This window comes from Dipodomys spectabilis, unplaced genomic scaffold, assembly GCF_019054845.1.
Source record: "Dipodomys spectabilis isolate Male_0828 unplaced genomic scaffold, ASM1905484v1 ptg000234l, whole genome shotgun sequence".
NCBI classification, from domain to species: Eukaryota; Metazoa; Chordata; class Mammalia; order Rodentia; family Heteromyidae; genus Dipodomys; species Dipodomys spectabilis.
In genome coordinates, this window is record NW_024870911.1 from 1,028,324 (window position 1) to 1,050,469 (window position 22,146).

The window sequence follows — 22,146 nt, forward strand, 5'->3', positions numbered from 1 at the left end:
GCAGACAAGCTGCCCCCCAACAGTAAAAAGGATAAAGAAGTTGTGGTATATGTATATGTGTGTTTATGCATGCGTGTGTGTGTGTGTGTGTGTGTGTGTGTGTATCTTTAACTTTCCCATATATTTTCATAACATTTATTACCATTTAACTCTTAAAAATATGTTGCATTATAAGCTTCCATTTTTGTTCACATTCTGTTTCAACCCAATGATTATAACCCCCAAAAGGAAGTATTTGATCAGTTTTGTTGTTACTGTAACCCTGGCAATTAGAATTCCTAACACATAGTAACACCTCAATAACTATGCTTTGATTATGATAGAATTAATTTGTGTTTTAGTATACAGCATGTGCAAGATTTCTTGAGGAGGACTACTTTTAAATCTAACACAAAACTCCCTGAGGACAGAATCTGTTAACAGTAGTTTGCTCATTACTTACGGTGGAAGAAATTTACACGCTAGTGCTTCAGGGTCACTGCAAGTTTTAAAGCAGGGAGTAGCACAAGGTTCATATCGCCATTCACATGCTCTCCTGTAGGGCACAGCAGCCTGGATCTCTGAGAAAATAAAGTTTAGAATGTGTCCATTTTTAAGTGCACAGCCTGAAGACTAGCAACTCATGATAAGCACCTTTGTATGGACACTTATGGAAATGACAAAATGATCAAATGAAAACACTGTAACTGCATGGGGACCAAAGTACCTCATGCATTGGCTACAAAATGTAAATCTATCTTTAAAGATTTTTTTTTAAAGCCAAAGTTTGTAAATGGCCATGGAAAATTCAAAATCTTCCTTTACGTGTCTAGTGGATTTTCACTGATTTTTCACATTAATAGTACCCTGTATCATGCTTGGAAATATATTTCATAAAAAGTAATGTTTTACCATTATTCTATTTTATCTTTACTACTACTCAATTTACTAGATATTACTTCTGGCCTGCAATGGAAGATACTGAGACTGAAAGCAGCCTAGAACCTTGCGAACTTCAAATAACTAGAAAAATAGCCAGACTAACTGCCTTCATTATTATTTCAAATATAGGGTGAATGTACTGTCATTTCCCTCACAAAATTTAACACATTATCTTTTTACTTTTTTATTGTAAAGATACTGTACAGAGGGCTACAGTTACATGGGTAAGGTAATGAGTGCATTTCCTATGGAGCATTGTTACCCCCTCCTTTGTTTTTCCCCTACTATCCCTTCCCTCCCCACCTTATCTTGTCCATGATAAATGTTGTTAGATTACCAAAGAATAAGTGAGTAAATTAAAATTTCAAGTTACAGTTAGAAAGCCTCCTCAATTGAAACTTTTCTCCTGCAAACTCAGCTAATATGATAACACAGAGAACAGATAAATTATCTCTAACATGAGAATTCCAATTCAAGACCCAGTTGTCCTTCTAGGACTTTAGATAAAGAATTCAATTACTAAGAATTGCAAGGAAATAAAATATTTTGGAAAGCATCTACGCATCTGGAGATAAGAGTAACCAAAGAACTTAAGTTTATAAGTTCATGCATGCTGAGAAGATTATTTCCAGGACTAAGGTAGACCCTAGAGTTCATAGGCCTAAGGAAACCAAGAAAATCAAATTCAGATTTTGATAATGCCATTAGCTACAATTCTCTGCACCACAAGTGAAGACACTAGGTATAGTCTAACAGAGCAGATTCCTAGAGTTAAGAGGAAATAAAGGGGTTTATAAAGTTTAGTTTCCAGAAAACTAAAGTGAAATTATTACACTATTACACTTGTTCCATTGAATATTATGTAGTCATGACAATGGCTCTTTTTCTTAAGAACACAAAACAGGCTCCCAGTTGACCTTGGCTAACCAGTCTTTCATCTTTTCCATTTGCAATTCTAACAAGAACTACAGATTGTTCTGAGAATGACATACAAACAGAATGAGATAAGAATTTTTTTGTTGTAAAGTTCATTTTTCGACATAACGTCTTGTAGATCTCATTGTTGCAATTTGTTTTTTCCCTTCCCCTCCACAAATTATACCAACATCAAATACAGTGAAACCAGGGGTTATACCATGGGGGAGGAACATACAAAGCAACAAAGAAATATCTTATAAATTTGTTAGAAACAATAGCAAGAAACTTTGGAAGGTAGGGGGGAGGACGGGGGGAGGAGATGGGAAAGGGAAACAAAGGAGGAGGCAACAATGCTTGATAAGAAATGTACTCATTACCTTGTCTGAGTAATTGTAACCCCTCTGTATGGTATTTTCACAATTAAAAAAAAAGAATTTTTTGGAACAGCCTATGGTTTGTCTTCCTCCATCCTAAACAGCATGTTTTAGAAAGTTTGTGTTCTGGGCTGGGAATGTGGTTTAGTGGTAGAGTGCTGGCCTAGAATGCATGAGGTCCTGGGTTAGATTCCTCAATAGCACATAAACAGAAAAAATCAAAAATGGCACTGTGGCTCAAGTGGTAGAGTGCAAGCCTTGAGCAAAAGAAGCTTAGGGACAGTGCCCAAGCCCTGAGTTCAAGTCCCAGGGCTGCCAAAGAAAAAGAAATAAAGAAAGTTTGTGTTCAATAATGTCAGTGGTACCCAGAGAACAAAATTCACAGTGGAGTGCATTCACTTCTTCAGTTGAAATGCATCATGGAGCACATATGCAGACATGAGCCATCTGCTTTGCACAGATTTGCCAAGCTGGGGAACTCCAGCTCATGCTGGATCCCAGGCTTCTGTTGGTGCTTGCTGTCTATAAGAAAGTTGCTGAGCCTGACTTTTTCTGTCTCATCAGAATATACCTAAAATTTCATGTGTTCAGGTGCTAGGGATCTTGTTTACTTTCCTTTGAGCCCCATTTCCAGGGTCAGAACCCTTGTAGAACCCTGACAGTGGGTTTGTGCAAAACCTCCTGACAAATTTATTATTTTTGAGGACAGAAACTGTATTCAAGAGGCAAGTGTCTAAAGATCAATCTGAATTTTCCAATTCAGTTGGCTACACAACAAAAGGCAATGATGAGCTCTTTTGAACTAGTTTAGGAGGGTTAGATAGAATGATACAAATTGTTTGCAAAACAAGACAGCAATCAAGCACTTGGATTTAAAAAACAATCAACCATAACTTTTAAAGATGGCATTAAAGACATGAAGACTGTTTTCAGAAACTCAAAATTCAACAATTGCAGACTTCTAAGGCACTTTAGAAATAAAATCAGGTTTCTGCTGAAAGAGGGAAATTTTCTAGAAGGTATACAGTTACAAAACTTACTTAAAGTTATAACTATCTTTATATATCAAAAAATGGTATAATGTTAAGAACTCAATGATTTCCCCATTGTATAAATTGTGTGTGAGTCCTCTTGACACTCTCATGAAACAAACCTTCTATGCTGAAGCTACTTGACTGTTTGAATTCTTCAGAGTCATCATATTTTGATGCTTTGACGGCAGAGTCTGTAACTACGATGAAAAAGCCTTTCCGGCTGTATAGTTCAAACGCACTGTAGCCTGGAATCCAGAGACTCTGATGGTGGAAAAATGTGGCTTTCTGTTGAAAGGCGGCATTTGCCTTCCACAGTTCCAAGCTGAGTGCGTCGTTGTCGCGGACATAGAGAAAGTAGTTTGGCCTTTCAGCAGATTCCAAGGACACAAGTGCCAAAGCTGTAAAAATATAGAGCAGTATCTGGACAACTGTTTTGAGTTTCATCGAAAGCAGATCCCAACACCGGCATTATCAAAGTACACATTATAAAGTGAAAATTACAATTAATGTAAATCTCACAGATCTTAGAAATAAATAATAAGACCTCTAAAAGGAAAATGTAATACTTTTAAATGATTGGCAACACAATGGTATCTCCTAAGTTGATCTTCACTAAGTTCTATTTTTAATCATTCATTATGACCTTCAAAGGAAGAAAAGTAAGTATCAATAACAGATTCATACAAGAAATTAAATTATTAATTGGACATATTTGTGGTTTTAAGCATTGACATTTTCAAATGCTCACAATTTATAAACACCTAAATTGGAACCGAAAAGTGAGAAAATAGTGAATTAGAAAATAGTGAAGTAGGCATGTAACTAGTTGTACTTTAGTATCACTGAGTTCTTTTTTTAATATATATTTTTATTGTAATGATACTGTACAGAGGGGCTACAGTTACATGAGTAAGGTAGTGAGTACGTTTCCTACTGAGCATTGTTACCTACTTCTTTGTTTTTTCCCCTACCATCCTTTCCCTCCCCCCCAACTCCTCCCTCCCCACCCCTGAAGTTTTAAAGTTCATTTTCAACATTCACTGAGTTCTTAGTGTATTGTTTTTACAAGAGAATTTGCTGCAATGAGAAAATTATCTCCTCAATATTATTTATTTCCCAAAGGATTGTCAAATGTTTAATGAACAATTAGACCTCCCAAAGTGTTAGAGAAGTATCATTCTTTTTTGTTATATATTCTGTTAATTTTCCCTTATATTGGTAAAACTCATGCTATAAAAGTTTTTAATTGAGATATTTTGTTGATTTTCTGAAGTAAACATTGTATTATTCTATGAAGAATGATATTTAAGGTAAGTCATAAAATGAAGAACTAACAAGTTTAATATGATACTCATTTATTATGTCATAAAATCTTGAAAGTGACTCAGCTGAGCAAGAATACAAACAGTAGATATGATGGGCATAAACTAAAATTTCGAACTGGTGGGTGTTTTTAACACTAAGAGAGTTCATTTCATAGGTTAAAAAATGATTTATTCTAACTGGAGAATTCAAGTACTTCTCAAAATAAGTAAAAGTTAAGTAAGAGTCATTAAATTCAAGAAAGTTTTGCTAAGTTTCTAGAGCATGGTCTGCATGGTTCTATGCAGTATGCATTATAAAAAAGTAGCCTAATATCACTGTACCTGAAGGGGATATTAGCACATTCAGAACAGGGGTCTGATAGACATAAACACTACAAACCACTTGGTCCAAAATAATAAAGGCAGAGCCACCTTCTAGACACTCTAAAAACATTCCATGAGCCAGAAGAGGAGACCCACTAGATGGCAATGTCTGCTATTGTCTATGCTCTAATATAATGCCCTCAATATTTATCTTCTCTGAAATCAAAGCAATGGTTTCCCTTTTGCTTTATTCTGACATTAAAATCTTTTAAATTCTAACACTGTCTTCCAAAAGTTTTTCAACAAGTTTCACGGTAAAAGCTTCAAATGTTTGAGTTAAGCTTTAAGACCAAAATGCAATGTACAAGACACTATGTTGAAAATGAACTTTACAACTTCAGGGAGGGGGAGGGAGGAGTTGGGGAAGTGGGGCAGGAAGGGATGGTAGGGGAAAAGCAAAGGAGGGGGTAACAATGCTCAGTAGGAAATGTACTCATTACCTTACTCGTTACTCATAACTGTGACCCCTCTGTACAGTATCTTTACAATAAAAAATATATATTAAAAAAGACCAAAATGTAATCAAACATTAGCAGTTCTAACATAAATATAACAAAAATATACTTTATTTCATATACGAAATAGACAGCTATTTGATTGCCAAGATCAAAGTTCAAATTTTTATAAAGAACATAGAAACGTTTCATAAACATATAGGATCCAAAATTAATAGTTGAATGGATAATAAAAATGTGAATAAAGAAAACTATGTCTTATTTCCAATTATACTTACATGATGTCTTCTCTTTGAATAGGCCTGGAGTGATCATAAAATTAAAAAATATCTTGCCATGAATGTTACTTTTGGGCAAAGAGAAAACACTTCTACTGGTCATGTTGACACCCAGAATAAGGCCACTCTGTCCATAATTTGCCAGCATATATGGCCCATCTCCAAGTCCTAATGATACACAAGTAAGAGAATTATAAATAAACAAAGGATGTTTTTAAAATTTCTATCATGTAAATGAAATAATTTTAATTAAATACCCTAAAACTATTGAACAATTAAAAATATCACCAGTAAATTCACTGAGCTGTTTTCAAAACTAATAGAATAGTTAAGAATTTACCAGACACAGAATATGCAACTTGAAACATAGAATACATAAGTACAAATGAAGGTGTGTGCATGTGAATGTGGGAAAGAATATGTTCAAGTTTGTATTGATGTAGATGGAAAACTGAGCTGGATAGAAAACTGGCTTAAACATTTAGCCTTCAATTATTTTACCTATATGATTAAGTTGGCTCAGCTGAGCTTCCAATTCTGTGGTTCCAAGACTGTAATCTATCTCAATAAACAAAAGATACTTAGCTGGTTCAATGGCAGGTATTAAGATAATCCACTAAAATTCATTTCCCCTTAGTTGCACTGTATGGAAAAAAGAATTCACATAATATACAGTATTTTCCTATTCTAGAAGTGAGGTATGTCTATGCATAACAGAATATAAGATGAAGCTCAGGCAAGAAGTCCAAAGACTTTATAACTTACATCATAATTGTTTCCTATAAAGTAGAAAACATTTATTATGGTAAAAAATAGTCTGTGTAGAAGTAAACCTGAATCTTAATTAAAACAAATTTTCTTCACATCTCAGGAAAAGCAGTATAAAAAGGACTAGTGTGCTCATTGGTATTATTAAAAGTATGCATTCAATTTTATGATCAGGAGATCAGTTTGACTTCTATCCAATTTCTTTGTGATCTAATGTTCTCAGCATAACTGTGTATTGTTAATGTTCAAAGTTTCTTCTGCGTAATCAACTATTAAGTTAATGATTAACAGATGAATACCATTTACAGATATGTGCACATTTTGTGTTGTATGCTATAGTAATGTTAATTACATGTAGCAGGTTATATACTAAAAGATGAATAGTATTGCACTCTGTATTTCATATTCACCTTCCTCTCATTTTCATCTCAAAAACAATTTTCCCTGACCTACCCTAAGGAAGGAGAAAAGAGAGATTCAATATATATGAGAACACGATGTTCCTCCATTAAGGAGTGCGACACAGGAAAAGTAAGGGGAGAGATAAGTAGGTTAAAGGGATAAGAAGTAGAAAAGAAAACAAGGATCAAAAATTTTCAATTAGCTATGGTAAATAATGCTGCAATAAACATAGTTGTGCTGGTAGCTTTAGTATAGTCTTGTTTGTGATCAATAGGGTAAATGCTCAAAAATGGGATTGCTGGGTCATATGGGAGCTCTATGTGAAGTCTTTTGAAGAACCTCCATACTACTTTCCAAAGTGGCTGAACAAGTTTACATTCCCACCAACATATTTATAAGATGATTTCTTTGTTGCTTTGTTTGTACCTCCCCCACGATATAACCCCTGCTTTCACTATATTTGATGTTGATATAATTTATGGAGGGGAAGGGAAAAAACAAGTCATTTAAATAGGGTTACAGGTGGACCCATTACAACAATGAGATGTACAAGACATTATGTCAAAAACGAACTTTACAACTTTGGCAGGGTGGGGGGTGGGTGGTAGGGGGGTATGGGGGTGGAGGGGTGGAGAGGGGAAGGAAAGGTATGAGGAAACAAAGGAGGAGGCAACAATGCTTGATAAAAAATGTATTCACTATCTTGCCCATGTAATTGTAACCCCTCTGTACGGTATTTTCACAATAAAAAATTTTAATTAAGTTTTTTATTGTGAAAATACTGTACAGAGGGGTTAGAGTTACATGAGCAAGGTAATGAGTACATTTCTTATCCAGCATTGTTGCCTCCTCCTTTGTTTGCCCCTACCATCCCTTCCCTCCCACCTCCTCAGCTACATCCCCCATCCCCCAACAAGGATCAAAATTTATATCACATAGACCAAGCAAGAAAGGAAAGCACCCAGAGGATGGCATGTTTGGAGTTGTCCCTTCCACTAGCATCACTATAGAGCATCTGGGGACACTTACACTGTCTCTACTACCTAAAAGATAATTCTCCTGGAAGAACAAGAACCAATTGAAATCAGTGTTCCAGATGCAAATATACTCTGATTGATAAATATTTTGGTTTGGATAGAGATGCAAATAATGTGTAAAAAAGAAGATACATATGTAAATTACAGAATACAGCTCAAATGGAATTAGGTAGATATGAGTGAAGGTAGATAGATAAGATAGACAGACAGACAGATACTCAGCAACTTGAGGGCTTGGATCATTTTCAGGAACAGTTGACTTAAGAATGAGAGGAACACAAAACTAGCTTTTAATGTACTTATAATGTGCTAAGTGATCTTTTGTTTCTTTTGTATGTTCTTCCCCCATGGTATAACCCCTGTTTTCACTGTATTTGATTCCGGTGCCCTACATCTTGTATATACATTTTCCTAATTTGGGGAGGGGAAGGGAAGTCACAAAATGCTCAAATAAGGATACAGTTTGACCCATTGTAGCAATGAGCTGTACAAGAAAATGAACTTTACAACTTGGGTGGGGGGGGGAGAAAAAGAGGGTAGGGGAAAAACAAAGGAGGGGGTAACAATGCTCGATAGGAAATGTACTCATTATCTTACTCATGTAACTGTAACCCCTCTGTACAATACCTTTATAATGAAATATATATTTAATTTAAAAAAAAGAATGAGAGGAACAGTCAAACAAAATCACCCTTCCTCAACTAAAACTGCTCCTCAGGACCTAAAGAAAAACTGTTATCTGAGAAATACGTTTATAAGTACAATGTCATGGCTATTATATATAATTTTTGTGGTAGGGATTATTGAAATTGTGTTAGCTATTACCTCTAAATTCTCCTACTTAAACTTTTTTCCCTATAAAGTCACAAAGAATTATTTCTGTATTTTCTTTGACTCACAAAATGTAGTCTCTGGCATGTTGGGGTTCTTTTTTATTAAATTATTGGTTTATGTTTATTCTTTTTTATTTTAAGACAAGGTCTTGCAGACCTGGAATTCAAGATCATCCTTTCTCAGCAACTATAATGCAGAGATTACAGGGTACACCACCATATCCCCAGAGTTGGGCACATATTAAGTAAGTAAAGGAAAATAAAGATGATTCAGCTATACATGTCCCAAGAATACTGGATGATGTTACAATTGCTGAAAAAAAATGCTGTGATATTTAGGATCAAATAACTTAGTAACAGTCTTGTAAAACACTTTCTTTCTTGTCTTTTATTGTAAAAATAATGTAAAGAGGGGTTACAGATACATGAGTAAGATAATGAGTACATTTCCTATTGAGCTTTGTTACCTCCTTTGAAAACACTTTCTGATTAGTAAGAACAATCTTCATAATTCTATAATCACTTCAAAGATCTATTTCTCCTATGTTATTTTACAAATTCTTATTCTCCTGACTATATGTTCCTTCCTATTTCTTCAATTGTAGACAATAGATTTCTTTGCTATTCCATTGAGCCTACCAATGTCTTGTGAAGGTCCTCTGATGCATTAATACAGTAATACAAAATGAATAAGAACTAGTCTAGAGAAGTCTATAAACATTGAGAATTTCCCTAAATTATCTTTGTACATAATGTAGAGTCTCCAATAACAATGTATGCTGTACCTATACAAGGATGTGTTGGGGCTGGGAAGGTGGCTCAGTGGTAGAGCGCTTGCCTTGCATGCATGAGGCTCTGGGTTTGATTCCTCAGCACCACATATGCAGGGAAAAAAAGCCAGAAGTGGCGTTGTGGCTCAAGTAGTAGAGCGCTAGCCTTGAGCTGAAGAGCTGAGGGACAACGCCCAGGCCCAGAGTTTAGGCCCACGACTGGACCCCCCCACAAAAAGAAAGGGATGTGTTAACCACACATCAGTCCAAATAGCATGGGCAGCAAATTCATTAGCTCTGAAATCAGATGGTTTCCAGATCTCGTTTGACCGTATTTTGGCTAAATGATTTTAAATACGGTATGGAATCTATCTGTGCCTTAATATTACCTAGTTTGTAAAATTCAGACTAAAATAAAAATAATAAATAAAATAAAATTATATTTCAAGTTAAAATCATATGTAGTTAGTACAACAAAAGCTACTGCTATTCATAGTTTTGCTAGTATTTCTAGAAAATCAATTGCATTTTAGTCATGGAATCTAAAGGACATGAAATACAATTGTTTTTGTGTGTGTTTGTATATGTGTGTCTGTGTATATCTGTTTGTCTCTCTGTCTATCTGCCTGTCTTGGACACAATAAACAAGAAATATTTTTAAACCAGACATTTTTTTTAGATTTCCTTATCTACTTAGAGGGACATTTAAATGTTGCAACATTTAAACATCCCTCTGTGGTAAAGTCAGAAAATTAAACTTTTATAATTTCCTTAGAAATTACAATTTCCTTAGCTATTATAAAAAGTTTCTATTAAATTTCCATAAGCCTAACATAACAAAAACAATTAACTGCTAAAATGCTGGTTTTCTTTCTAATTCATCGTCTCTATTTCTCTAAAGTTATCTAGCTTTCTTCAGACATCTACAGCAGATAGATCTCTTCTTGACTTAGTAAGTGACTCAATGTGCCTTAAATTGGCTGTTTGGTTCAGATTTCCTATATCCATTATTCTAATTTACCATTCACCTGTCAGTGGTTTAGACTGATTCCAGAACCTGACAAAACCTGTCTGAATCAGTTTTGGTGCCTCTGCCTTCCTCATTAAGTAGGTTTGACAAAAAACAAACTGAATCTGCTAGTTTCTGACATTTTCACTGAAGCTAAAATTTATCTTCTTATATCTATGCCTTAGTTTTAGGCAGCACATCCTTTCAGACCTCTCACTGAAAATATGGGTGTTTGGAGTGGCTAGGAGATTTACATTATTATTATCTCAATAAATTTGTATTCTGGTGATACACAGATAATTATTTTTATCTTAGTAATAGAAAAATAAATTTCTTATATTATCATATTTTAATTTTGTTTCTTTGATTTCCACAGCATAATTAAATAATCACTACACTGTTCAATAAATCAGCAAAATTGATCCCTTTGAGTGACACTTAGTATGCTTTTGTTAACATCTTTCCTTATTCACTAACACACATACACACACACACACACATACACACACACACACACACACACACACACCTCTCCTAGGCCCTCCTAATCTCCATTTTCCTCTCTACTTCTATTAGTTACACTACTTTAGCTAACATCTTATTGAAGTGATAGAGTATTTTTCTCTATGCCTGGCTTATTTCACTCAACCTAATACTCTCTAAGGTTGGCTGCATTGTCACAAAAATGAATAGATTTCTTGTTGTAATTTTTTAAATACCATTTTGCTAGACGGTATTTTAAATGTTTCTCCACAAACAAATAATTTTGTATAACCACTATGCAAATTTGTTGCATTTTATCATTTCACTATGTCTATATGTATCAAAATATCACATTATAATCCATACAGATGTACTAGTAACAAAAGTAAAATTGAATTTAAAACTTTTGTACAATTCAAATTTGTACATACTGAGAAGGTACATATACCTTTGATGTATGTCGTTTTTCATTTAACTTAAATTTTTAAACTAATATTATTTATTAAATCTCACTATCAGAAATATTTAGTGAGGACCTTTAAGTGCCAAGAACTTAGGCTATACAATATTTTTCAGGGAATAAACTTTAATATGTATGCTTAGAGATGTAGGCAAAGTTGAAAAGTTAAAGGCTTTCATAAGTTATAAGCTAAGTTATGAACTGTGTTTACAGTATAAATTGTTTAACAGTTTTAACCTGAAACCATATCTAATTCAATAGTGATATTCATTATTAAAATGTCACATACCTTCATTGTAATATTCACAATCAAGTGCTAAAAGAAAAAAGAATAAGTAGTAAGCTACATAAACACTTATCTGAATAAATACATAAAAGAAGATGACATCCCAATGTAAGAGCATCCTCTAGACCAAAGGGAATTTTTTAAAGCGAAGTATTGCAATTAATACATCATATGCAATGATTTTAAAAAGAAACAAATAGACCTATTAATTTAGCAATATCCATCAAAGCTGTCCAAATTGTCATCTATTTATCAAGTGACTAATATACACAAGTAAATGAAACGCTTAAAGAATCAAATCTGAAGTCAAATCCAAGACAATTTAGAAGAAATGCTTCTTATAATGGTGACACTTCTCAAGTCATAAAAGGATTGAAACCATAAACAATTTCTCTGTGTGTCTGTGTGTATTTCAAATGTTTCAGGACCTTCATCAAATATAGCAGAAAAAATATCCTTTTTATCATATACTACAATTAATGATTGCCAAAGGAATATATAGACATTTAAAACCAATTCCATGGCATTGGGCTTATAATAAAACAATTTATACATTCCTCCTCCTCCTTATCTAGTCCCATCTACTTTTTTTTCCTCCTTCTTTTATGGTCCTGGGGTTTGAATTCAGGGCCTTGTGTTTATTAGGTAGGTAACCTACTACTTTTTCTTTCCTATTTTTTTTGGGGGGGGGGGGGTGCGTGGGGCTTGAACTCTGGGCCTGCGTGCTGTTCCTCAGCTCTTCAGCTCAAGGCCAGCACTCTTATCACTTGAGCCACAGCACCACTTCTAGTTTTCTAGTGGTTACTTGGAGATAAGAGTCTCATGGACTTTCCTGCCCAGGTTGACTTTGAACTGCGATTCTCCTATCTCAGCCTCCTGAGTAGCTAGGATTACAGGTGTGACCCACCGGCGCCCAGAATTGTTATTAATTTTTTTAATTTTTAATTTTTATATTTTTGTCGGTCATGGTTCCTGAACTCTGGGCCTGGGCACTGTCCCTCAGCTCTTCAGCTCAAGGCTAGCACTCTACTACTTGAGCCACAGCGCCACTTCCAGCTTTTTTCTGCTTATGTGGTGCTGAGGGCCTCATGCATGCAAGGCAAGCACTCTACCACTGAGCCACCTTCCCAGCCCCATTATTAATTTTTAATAGGATCTTCTGTTTATGTTTGGGCCAGCCTGGATCCTATGCTCCTGTTTATGCTTCTCACATCACCAGGATCACAGATGTGCACCACCACACAGATTTTTTTTCCTTTTCTCTTTCTTTCGTTCTTTTTTTGGGGAGCGGTCCGGTCATGGGGCCTGAACTCTGGGCCTGGGCGCTGTCCCTCAGCTCTTCAGCTCAAGGCTAGCACTCTACCACTTGAGCCACAGTGCCACTTCCGGCTTTTTTCTTTTTGCTTATATGGTGCTGAGAAATCGAACCCAGGGCCTCAGGCATGCAAGGCAAGCGCTCTACCACTGAGCCATCTTCCCAGCCCCTTCTTTTTCTTTTTTTTTTACTGGTTAATATACGATATCATAATTTTTCCCCCTGGGTGGGTCTCAACCATAATGCTCCAAGGCTCACCTCCCAAGTACCTGGGATTACAAGCATTAGTCACCAGCAATTTAGATCTTAAAAGGTGTCCCCCTAAGGATTCTCTAAGTAGAGTACTCACCACATACAGTGGGTGATCTCCAGTGAATTGATACCCCTTCCTGACAACACTTATAAGCATATGCTGCTACACTAGTACACAAACATTCACAGTCCCCACCAAGATTACAATTGCAGGTATCTTCATGGCAGTTTTTGGCAAAAGAAGTAACATCAATCTGAAAATGAAGTGAAAATGACATAATTTCAATAAGCACTGATTGTTTAAAACTCAAACTTCTAAGAGGAAACTAACTGGCAGGGTTTTTTTTTTGTAATTTTCATTATTTAACACTGCCACCTAGAGGGTTCTGGTTATTTCAATGCTCTACATTGCCAAAAAAGAAAAAAAGAAGAGGAGGGGGAGGGAGGGAGGGGGAGGGGGAGGAGGAGGAGGAGGAGGAGGAAGAGGAGGAGGAGGAGGAGGAGGAGGAGGAGGAGGAGGAGGAGGAGGAAAAAAGATGAAGAAGAAAGGAATTATTAGGCAGCTATCATATCAAACAACTAACAAGCAAGTAATAAGAATAACAAATACCATTTCAATATTTGTGGCATATCAGATTCATGTATTTGGATGTTCTTTGTTTCATTGTTGACATATTCACATGACATTTTAAATAGAGCATTTTCTGTGTCCAGTCACTTAGAGACTGAACATTTTCCTTCAGTCCTTTACCATGTTTATGTTTTGGTTTGCTTTTGGTTAAAGCATATAAGGAAAATCATGTCCATCTAGATATACATTTGGAAAAGGAATCTTTTTTTTTTTTTTAAATTTAATTTTATTTGTGAACATACTGTACAGAGGAGTTACAGTTACATGGGCAGGATAATGCGTACATTTCTTACCAAGCATTGCAGCCTCCTCCTTTGTTTACCCTTCACATCCCTTCCCAGCCTCCCCCCTCCCCCCCAATCCCAATCCTTCTCCTTGCGCCCCCCCCCCATGCCCACCCCCCCCCCCCACCAACGTTGTAAAGCTCGTTTTGGACATGACAACTTGTACTTCTCATTGTTGCAACAGGTCCACCTGTATCCTTAACCAACTGGTTTTTCCCCATCTCCTCCACAAGTTATACTGACATCAAATATAGTGAAAGCAGGGGTTATACTGTGGGGGAGGGACATACAAAGTAACAAAGAGATAATCTTATAAATGTGTTAGAAACACATGCATGAAAGAAAAAAACATTAAAATACACATCTAAGGGTTCATTTTCCTGACATCACATTATCTGACCTTTTCCGCTTGACTCATACATATACTAGATATTACAAATAAGGGAAACCATGGGACCTACGTTTCTTTGGGCATGGCTTACTTCACTTAATATAATTTTTGGAAAAGGAATCTTTTGGTCCCTTTTTCAGGTAACTGTTATTTAGTAAACTATAAACTTGAAAAAATACTGTTTTCTTGGGGCTGGGACGGTGGCTCAGCAGTAGAGCGCTTGCCTTGCATGCATGAGGCCCTGGGTTCGATTCCTCAGCACCACATAAGCAAAAAGAAAAAAGCTGCAAGTGGCGCTGTGGCTCAAGTGGTAGAGCGCTAGCCTTGAGCTGAAGAGCTGAGGGACAGCGCCCAGGCCCAGAGTTCAGGCCCCATGACCGGACCAAAAAAAAAAAAAAAAAAAATACTGTTTCTTAAAGATTAGGTGCAGTGTAAACCTGAAACTGCATCAACAAACTTTGTGTTTCAATATGTTAAAATCCTTTGGTTTAACAACTTGAAGATTAGGTCTTTACTTCTACTTGATTAACATCATACATTGGTCATTTGGAAAATGAACTGACTTACACAAATCTTCTAAGTAGTAATGCATCTAAATATATATAATATCAATAAATCACCTTTGTAAATAAAGTCATCTATATTATCAGAAAAGTTGCTAAGTATTATAGTACCTTCAAACTTACAGTGACAGTTACAAAGTTCTACTTTTCATTTGAAAGTTCAGATCTTTCTGGGGTTGGGAATGTGGCTTAGTGGTAAAGTGCTTGCCTAGCATACATGAAGCCCTGAGTTGGCTTCCTTAGTATCACATAAACAGAAAAATCCCGAAATTGTGCTGTGGCTCAAGTGGTAGAGCAAAAGAAGCTCATGGACAGTGCTCGAGCTCTGAATTCAAGCCCCAGGACTGGCAAAAAAAAAAAAAATTAAAAAAAGAAAGTTCAAATCTTTCAAGGACAGAAAACTGTCACTTTCCTTGATAATACAGACTTAATTCCACTCCTTTTCAAGTAAATATCTACCAGATAGTCTTGTCTGAATTACTATATTTGTCTGGAATTTGTCACTCTTCTTGTTCTTTTAAAGTATAAATGTTCACAGGAAAAAAATCACAATACTGTCTTTCCTCAAAGCAACTAGTGTATCTTTATATGCAGCAGTAATATTGTTAGACTTTTACAAATATGTTAAACTGCTTTCAAAACTTCTGTAAGGCCTAAAATTATTGTGTGGGAAAGAAGTTTAGAAAGTTGTTTCAGAATAAATAATATTCTTGGAATGTGCTCTTAAAACAACTTTAAGTGTGTCACTAATAATTCTGTTAAACTATGCTTTGGGTTAAGGAGAAGAAAGTCCAATTGGGAATACTCCCTGAAGACTAACATTTATGCAAAGTAGCTAAGAAATACTTCCCTAAGGCACTAATTGGGTGAAAATTAGTAAGATCTAATGTCAAAAACTAATCTCAGTATAACGGATGCCTGGGATTCCAGCTAAGCAGAAGATGTAAAAAGGAGGATCAATGTCTAAGGCCACAGCCTAGTCAAAAATACAAAAACCTATCAGAAAAATAACTAAAGCAAAACAGGCTACAGTCATGGCTCAAGTGCTATAGCACCCGCTAATCAAGTGTAAAGCCCTAAGTTCAAACCCCCAGTTCCACCAAAACAATAATACTTCATAAGACAGAAAATATTACAAGTGATATGTATAGGCAGAGGCTGTTAAATAAGTGCCAGGAACAAGAGAGCTAGTCCAGTAAATATATTACTTCTACAGAAAACCACTATCAAATAGGTTCTCCTTATGAGAGTTCAGTGATATATCTGAAAGAAAGAAATTCCTGGGAATCTAAGCTCTTTGTCTCTCATCTGTCTGATATAGATACAGCTGTACCTCTTAACATTTGGGAATTAGTAAAGAAGTCACTTACCACATTGCGACAAGGAGCAAAGACATCACTGTACAAAATGGAGCATTCTTTCTTGGCATAAGGAAATTTGTTTTGATGAGCTTCACAGGGTTTCATTGCTTCAACTGGATCTTCACACTGTTGAGATTGTTAAGAGTAAGGAAGATCTTAAAGACAGGATTTCTCAAACAGACCCCTAAATAACCTTGCATACTCCATCCATGCCAGTGACATCTAACATTCTCATCCATTGAGCTGGGCTTTGCCTACAACATCTGCTTTCATTCATATATGGTTAATAGTATTTGAATAGTATTTGTCTTCTTTAACAGCAACTGAGTATTAAAAAGCATAGCAATAGCCAGTGTCAGTGGCTCATGCCTGTAATCCTAGCTACTCAGGAGGCTGAGATCTCAGTTCAAAGCCAGCCTGGGCAGAAAAGGCCGTGAGACTCTTATCTCCAATAAACCACTCAGAAAACCGGAAATGGTGCTGTGGTTCAATTGGTAGAGAGCTAGCCTTGAGCTGAAGAACTGAGGGATAGCGCCCAGGCTGAGAGTTCAAGCCCCAAAACTAACCAAAAGAAAAAGAAGAAGCATAGAAATATTAGAAAGAGAATGGAAATATATTGATTTTTCTTAAGTGCAGCATTTGCTTGACAAATGCTATGAGCAGGAGCCTTGTTCCATGAATATTTTCCTCTTTCGTTTTTGTCACAGTCTGTCTTCCTGGATATTGTATTCATGTCTTTGCAGCCTCAACTTCCCTGAGCTCCAATCCTCACATCTACTTCCCTGAAACTGCGCTGAGAAAGAATTGACCTCCCTCCTCCCCCAGAGACCTCTTCGCTATTAAACATAAAGGCAGTTTTGCAATCTGCAAAGCTTGACCTTTCTGCTTAGCACTTGGCCCTTCTTAAATGTCTCTTCATTTGGCTTCAGCAGCATGACTTGCTGAGTTTCTGTTGCTGCCATTCCCCAACCTCCAGCTCCCTCCTCTCTTGACACAGTTTTCTTCTTAAACCTGTATTTTTCTCATTTAATACAGGTGCCATGACTTCAACAACCTAAATATACGACTGTCCGAACCCTGTTTCATCCCAGACCTTGTTTGTACTTCTAAACTGGTCACCTAAATATCTCCCAGGCATATCTCACAACACGTTCTTCAACCAAAATGATTACTTTCATCTTTAATGAAATTTGGAGTTAATTTTCTTTATGTAAACCGTAGTTTGTATATTTATATTTGTAGTTGCATAGTTTTCTCATCTCCACTGATGATGTTCTAGCTAGAATGTTGGAGCCTTGTGACCCTAATATCTTGCAAATCTGTACTTTGCATTCCAGCTATTCTCTAGTTCAAACTATTCACCACAATAATATTGACTTTTTTAAAAAATTCATTTTATGCACTCTAATCTATCCATCCTCTCTCGCACTTGTGAGGCAGCTCCTGCCTCTTTTTGCTATCTTCTCTTCCATAAAATTTTCCTCCCCACATCTTGTAATTCTTAAAGAATTCATCCCCCGATCACCTTCTCCAAGAACCATCCTATCTACATACTGTATGCTTCTATCAGAGCACCTATCTTACAATTATTTTTATTGTTAATTTTCTTGACCTCACTAAGCTAATCTTTGAAACTTCTTAGCAAGAAAGTATGTCTTTTTGATATTCAGAATCTAAATATAATGGAAAAACTAGTGCTAAATAAAACTTAGAGAATGAACTTAAGAGTAAAAAGAGGGATAAGACTGACCAATGGTTGCTAAATTGTAGCTTGGTAAGAAGAATGTGTGTTATGCTATCATTGCATAGTCAAATGACTATGGATAGTGACTGTATACTATATATCTCAAAAAAGCTAGCAGAAAGGATTTGGGAAGATTTGTTTTAGTGACAAATGGACTGGAGGTAATGGCTCACACTTGCAACTCCAGCAACTTGTGAGATAGAGACTGGGAGATTATGGTTTGAGGTCACCCTGATTAAGACTCCAACTGAACAATGAAGCCCAGTGAAGTGGTGTAGCCAAGTGATTAGGTCAAAGATGTAGGTAAGAAGATAATGGTCCAAGCTGGGTGCCAGTGGCTCATGTCTGTAACCCTAACTACTTAGAAGGCTGAGATTTAAGGATCAGAGTTCAAAGCCATCCAGGGCATGAAATTCCATGAGATTGCTATCTCCAATTAACCACCAAAAAACTGGAAGCGGTGCTGTGTCAAGGAACTAGCTTTGAGCAAAAAGCTCAGGGATGGCACCCAGTCCCTGAGTCCAAGCCCCACAAGTAACAACGACAAAAAAAATATCATGGTCCAAAGTTTGCCTCGGCAGAAAATATGAGATATCATCTGCAAAATAATTAAAGCACTAATGAAAACAAATGATGATTTGACTTTTAGATCATTCTATGAGATATAAATATGGAACTTCATTTTATGACATTTAAAATCATTTAACATTCTTAATGTTTCAGAATTATGAGAAACTTGTTATTCACTGATTCATTTGCAAATAGGAGAAATCTACAAAACTTCTACATTCATGAGAAATGAATATGGTCATAATTAAAAGAATTTTGTCTCTTTCAGTAGGTATTTTAGATAATTAAAAAATAAAATCTTGGTGCAATATCACACTGAAATAAACTGCTCAATTTTTACACAATCAGAGATGTTTAAACCCATCTTCTGTTGATTTTTTAAATGTCTTAATACATGTTAAGAGTATTTTGCAAAGAACTAAAGTAAATAACCACATGGTTGGCAACCAATCAAGAAATTATCATTTCATAATACTAGCCATAAAAACAACATTACAAGGAAAGAATACTATCAAGTCCTAATTTGGATCTGTTTTTAGTTAATTCAACATTTAAGATGTGTTCCATTGAACAATACCTTATTGAAAGTTTGTAAGTTAAGGTACAATTTCATGTTAGTTGACTTTGAGAAATCCTTCAAACACTCCCCTCCTTTATGGGTGTATAAAGCCTCAAGTAATCTTCCAAAAGAAACATGTAAGTAAGCCAGGTCCCATGGTTTCCCTTATCTGCAATAACTAGTATATGTCTAGGACAAGCAGAAAAGGTCAAAAGCTATATCTATATGACCATATGAGCAGATGCTAAGAAAAATGAACCCCAAGATGGGGACATAAGAGGTTTTATGTTTTGTTGCTGTTGCTTTTAATGTACTTATAATGTACTATGTGATTTTTTTGTTTCTCTTGTATGTTCTTCCCCCAGGGTATAACCCCTGTTTTTACTTTATTTATTCTGGTGCCCTACATCTCATATATACATTTTTCTAATTTGGGGAGGGGAAGGAAAATAACAAAAAACTGAAATAAGGATACAGGTTGACCCATTGTAAAAATGAGATGTACAAGACACTATGTTGAAAATGAACTTCACAACTTCGGGGGGAAGGAGGGAGAGAGGGGTTGGGGAGGTGGGGAAGGAGGAGATGGTAGGAGAAAAACAAAGGAGGGGGTAATAATGCTCAATAGAAAATATACTCATTACCTTACACATGTAACTGTACCCCCTCTCTACAGTATCTTTACAATACATATTAGAAAAATATATATTAGAAAAAACATGCCTAACAACTTATTTAATTTTCCCCAAAGGCAGACATCCAACATGTTCTTCCCTATATGCATGCGTGTGTGCACATCTTTGTGTTGTGCAGCATTAACAGAGGTTGTGTTCTAGAAAACAAATGTTAAAAGACATTCTGCTAGTATTTATTCATTGTTTTAAGATGGCAAGTGTATATACGTCTTAGAAATGCAGATATATTGGCAAGGTATCTTGCTATGGCCAGGAAAACATGAGGAAGAAAATGTAAGTTCACACATAATCTCTGCTACTTCCTGGCTATATAACGCACAAGGTGACACAGGTCACCTGAACTCAGTAAGATTCAATTTCTTCATCCATGGGACAGGGCATCATAAGTATGCATCATAAGTTTGTCACTCAAATGCATTGGAAGAGAAATCTGAAAATTCATCCATCATAAATTACTGTAGACCATTATGAAAAAATATTAACATAAATATATTTAGAATATAATTTAATGTTTTATTCAAAGAATAAAATTTCCTAATAAAAAGTTGTAAAATATGTTGTCTTATTCTAAAATACATATACTTAACGTACCTGTCCTAATGCCCAACTATCTCCAAATACCTGAGCATTTCGTATTTCCAAATTATTAGATGTGGTCATATCATTTGAAGTACATTTGTCAAAGTTTCCACACAATCCTGACAGTTTATTCTAAAGTAAGAGACAAATATCACGAAACATTTTATATTTAACATTTACAGACTCATATCCAAAGTTTGAAAGATTAAAACATACAGCTATTAAATTCGAAAGCAATTATCTACAAAGAGAAATAAGTTGAAGAAAGTTATTTTCTTACCTATTTAGTTTTAAATGTGATTATTTGCCAGCCTCCAAATCTTTTACTAATTCACAAGTTACAAACATTTTAGAACTGATGCTACTAATAACATGAATAAGTCAGAAAAACTATAAGCAGACACTATTATATACATATAGTATGTATATATATATATATGTTTGTAAGTATATATAGCTATATCAGTATATATCTATATGTTTTATAAGTATATAAGTCTAGATATATTCCTATATACTTATAACACTTTTAAACTTATTAAAATATTCTTAATATTGAACAAAATAGAGAAAATAGATTGCAGCAAATGAATCTAATTGTACTACAATCAAAGCTGAAAAACAGAGGAAGAAAATTGTTGATCTAGGCAATCCTGGAAAATATACTATTAGGTGAAAGTAAAAAGGATCAGAATTCACATCACTGGCTTCTAGTTGGTAACATTTTTCAAAGGGGTTAAGTAATTCTGAAAATATTGCGTTTTTCTTTCTATCAAACATCAAAAGATAAATGCAGTTTCATTTCATACATCAACTGTATAGGTTAGGTTAACTTACTTTCCACTGTGGTCCAACTTTGATATGAATAGTTGTCTTCTGATCCCAAAGAACAGTAACATCTTCCTCTGGGAAGTACACCACCGTGTAGTATCCAGCCTTCCAAAGCTGGTAGGTAGGTTTATTTTCTAGAAAGAAACCTGATCGTTTCTTCTAAAAATAATAATAACAATAAACTGTTGGTGGGAGTGTAAACTTGTTCAACCACTTTGGAAAGCAGTATGGAACTTCCTCAAAAGACTCCACATAGAGCTCCCCTATGACCCAGCAATCCCACTTTTGGGCATTTACCCAAATGATCACAAACAATACCACACTAAAGCTACCAGCACAACTATGTTTATTGCAGCATTATTAACCATAGCTAAGTTATGGAACTAATCCAGATGCCCCTTGGTAGATGAAAGGATCAAGAAAATTTGATACATATATATGTATATATATATATATATATATACACACACACACACACACACACACACACACACACACAATGGAATTCTATGCCTCCATCAGAAAGAATGACATCGCCCCATTTGTTAGGAAATGGAAAGACTTGGAAAAAACTATGTTAAGTGAAGTAAGCCAGGCTCAAAGAAACATAGGTTCCATGGTTTTCCTTATTTGCAATAACTAGTATATGTCTGGG

The 22,146-nt window shown here is 35.5% G+C and overlaps 1 protein-coding gene across 1 annotated transcript in view; it reads right to left on the bottom strand.

Moving 5' to 3' along the window:
* Otogl (otogelin like) overlaps nucleotides 1-22,146 on the bottom strand; it is a 142,624-nt gene that overhangs the window by 51,866 nt on the left and 68,612 nt on the right. Inside the window, exons 27-34 of the mRNA XM_042698990.1 lie at nucleotides 21,498-21,647; nucleotides 20,673-20,792; nucleotides 16,523-16,639; nucleotides 13,381-13,537; nucleotides 11,720-11,746; nucleotides 5,669-5,836; nucleotides 3,367-3,645; nucleotides 443-560 (exon numbers count right to left, since the gene is read on the bottom strand). Coding sequence (XP_042554924.1) covers nucleotides 443-560; nucleotides 3,367-3,645; nucleotides 5,669-5,836; nucleotides 11,720-11,746; nucleotides 13,381-13,537; nucleotides 16,523-16,639; nucleotides 20,673-20,792; nucleotides 21,498-21,647 — 1,136 coding nt within the window. The remainder of the gene's footprint in view (nucleotides 1-442; nucleotides 561-3,366; nucleotides 3,646-5,668; nucleotides 5,837-11,719; nucleotides 11,747-13,380; nucleotides 13,538-16,522; nucleotides 16,640-20,672; nucleotides 20,793-21,497; nucleotides 21,648-22,146) is intronic.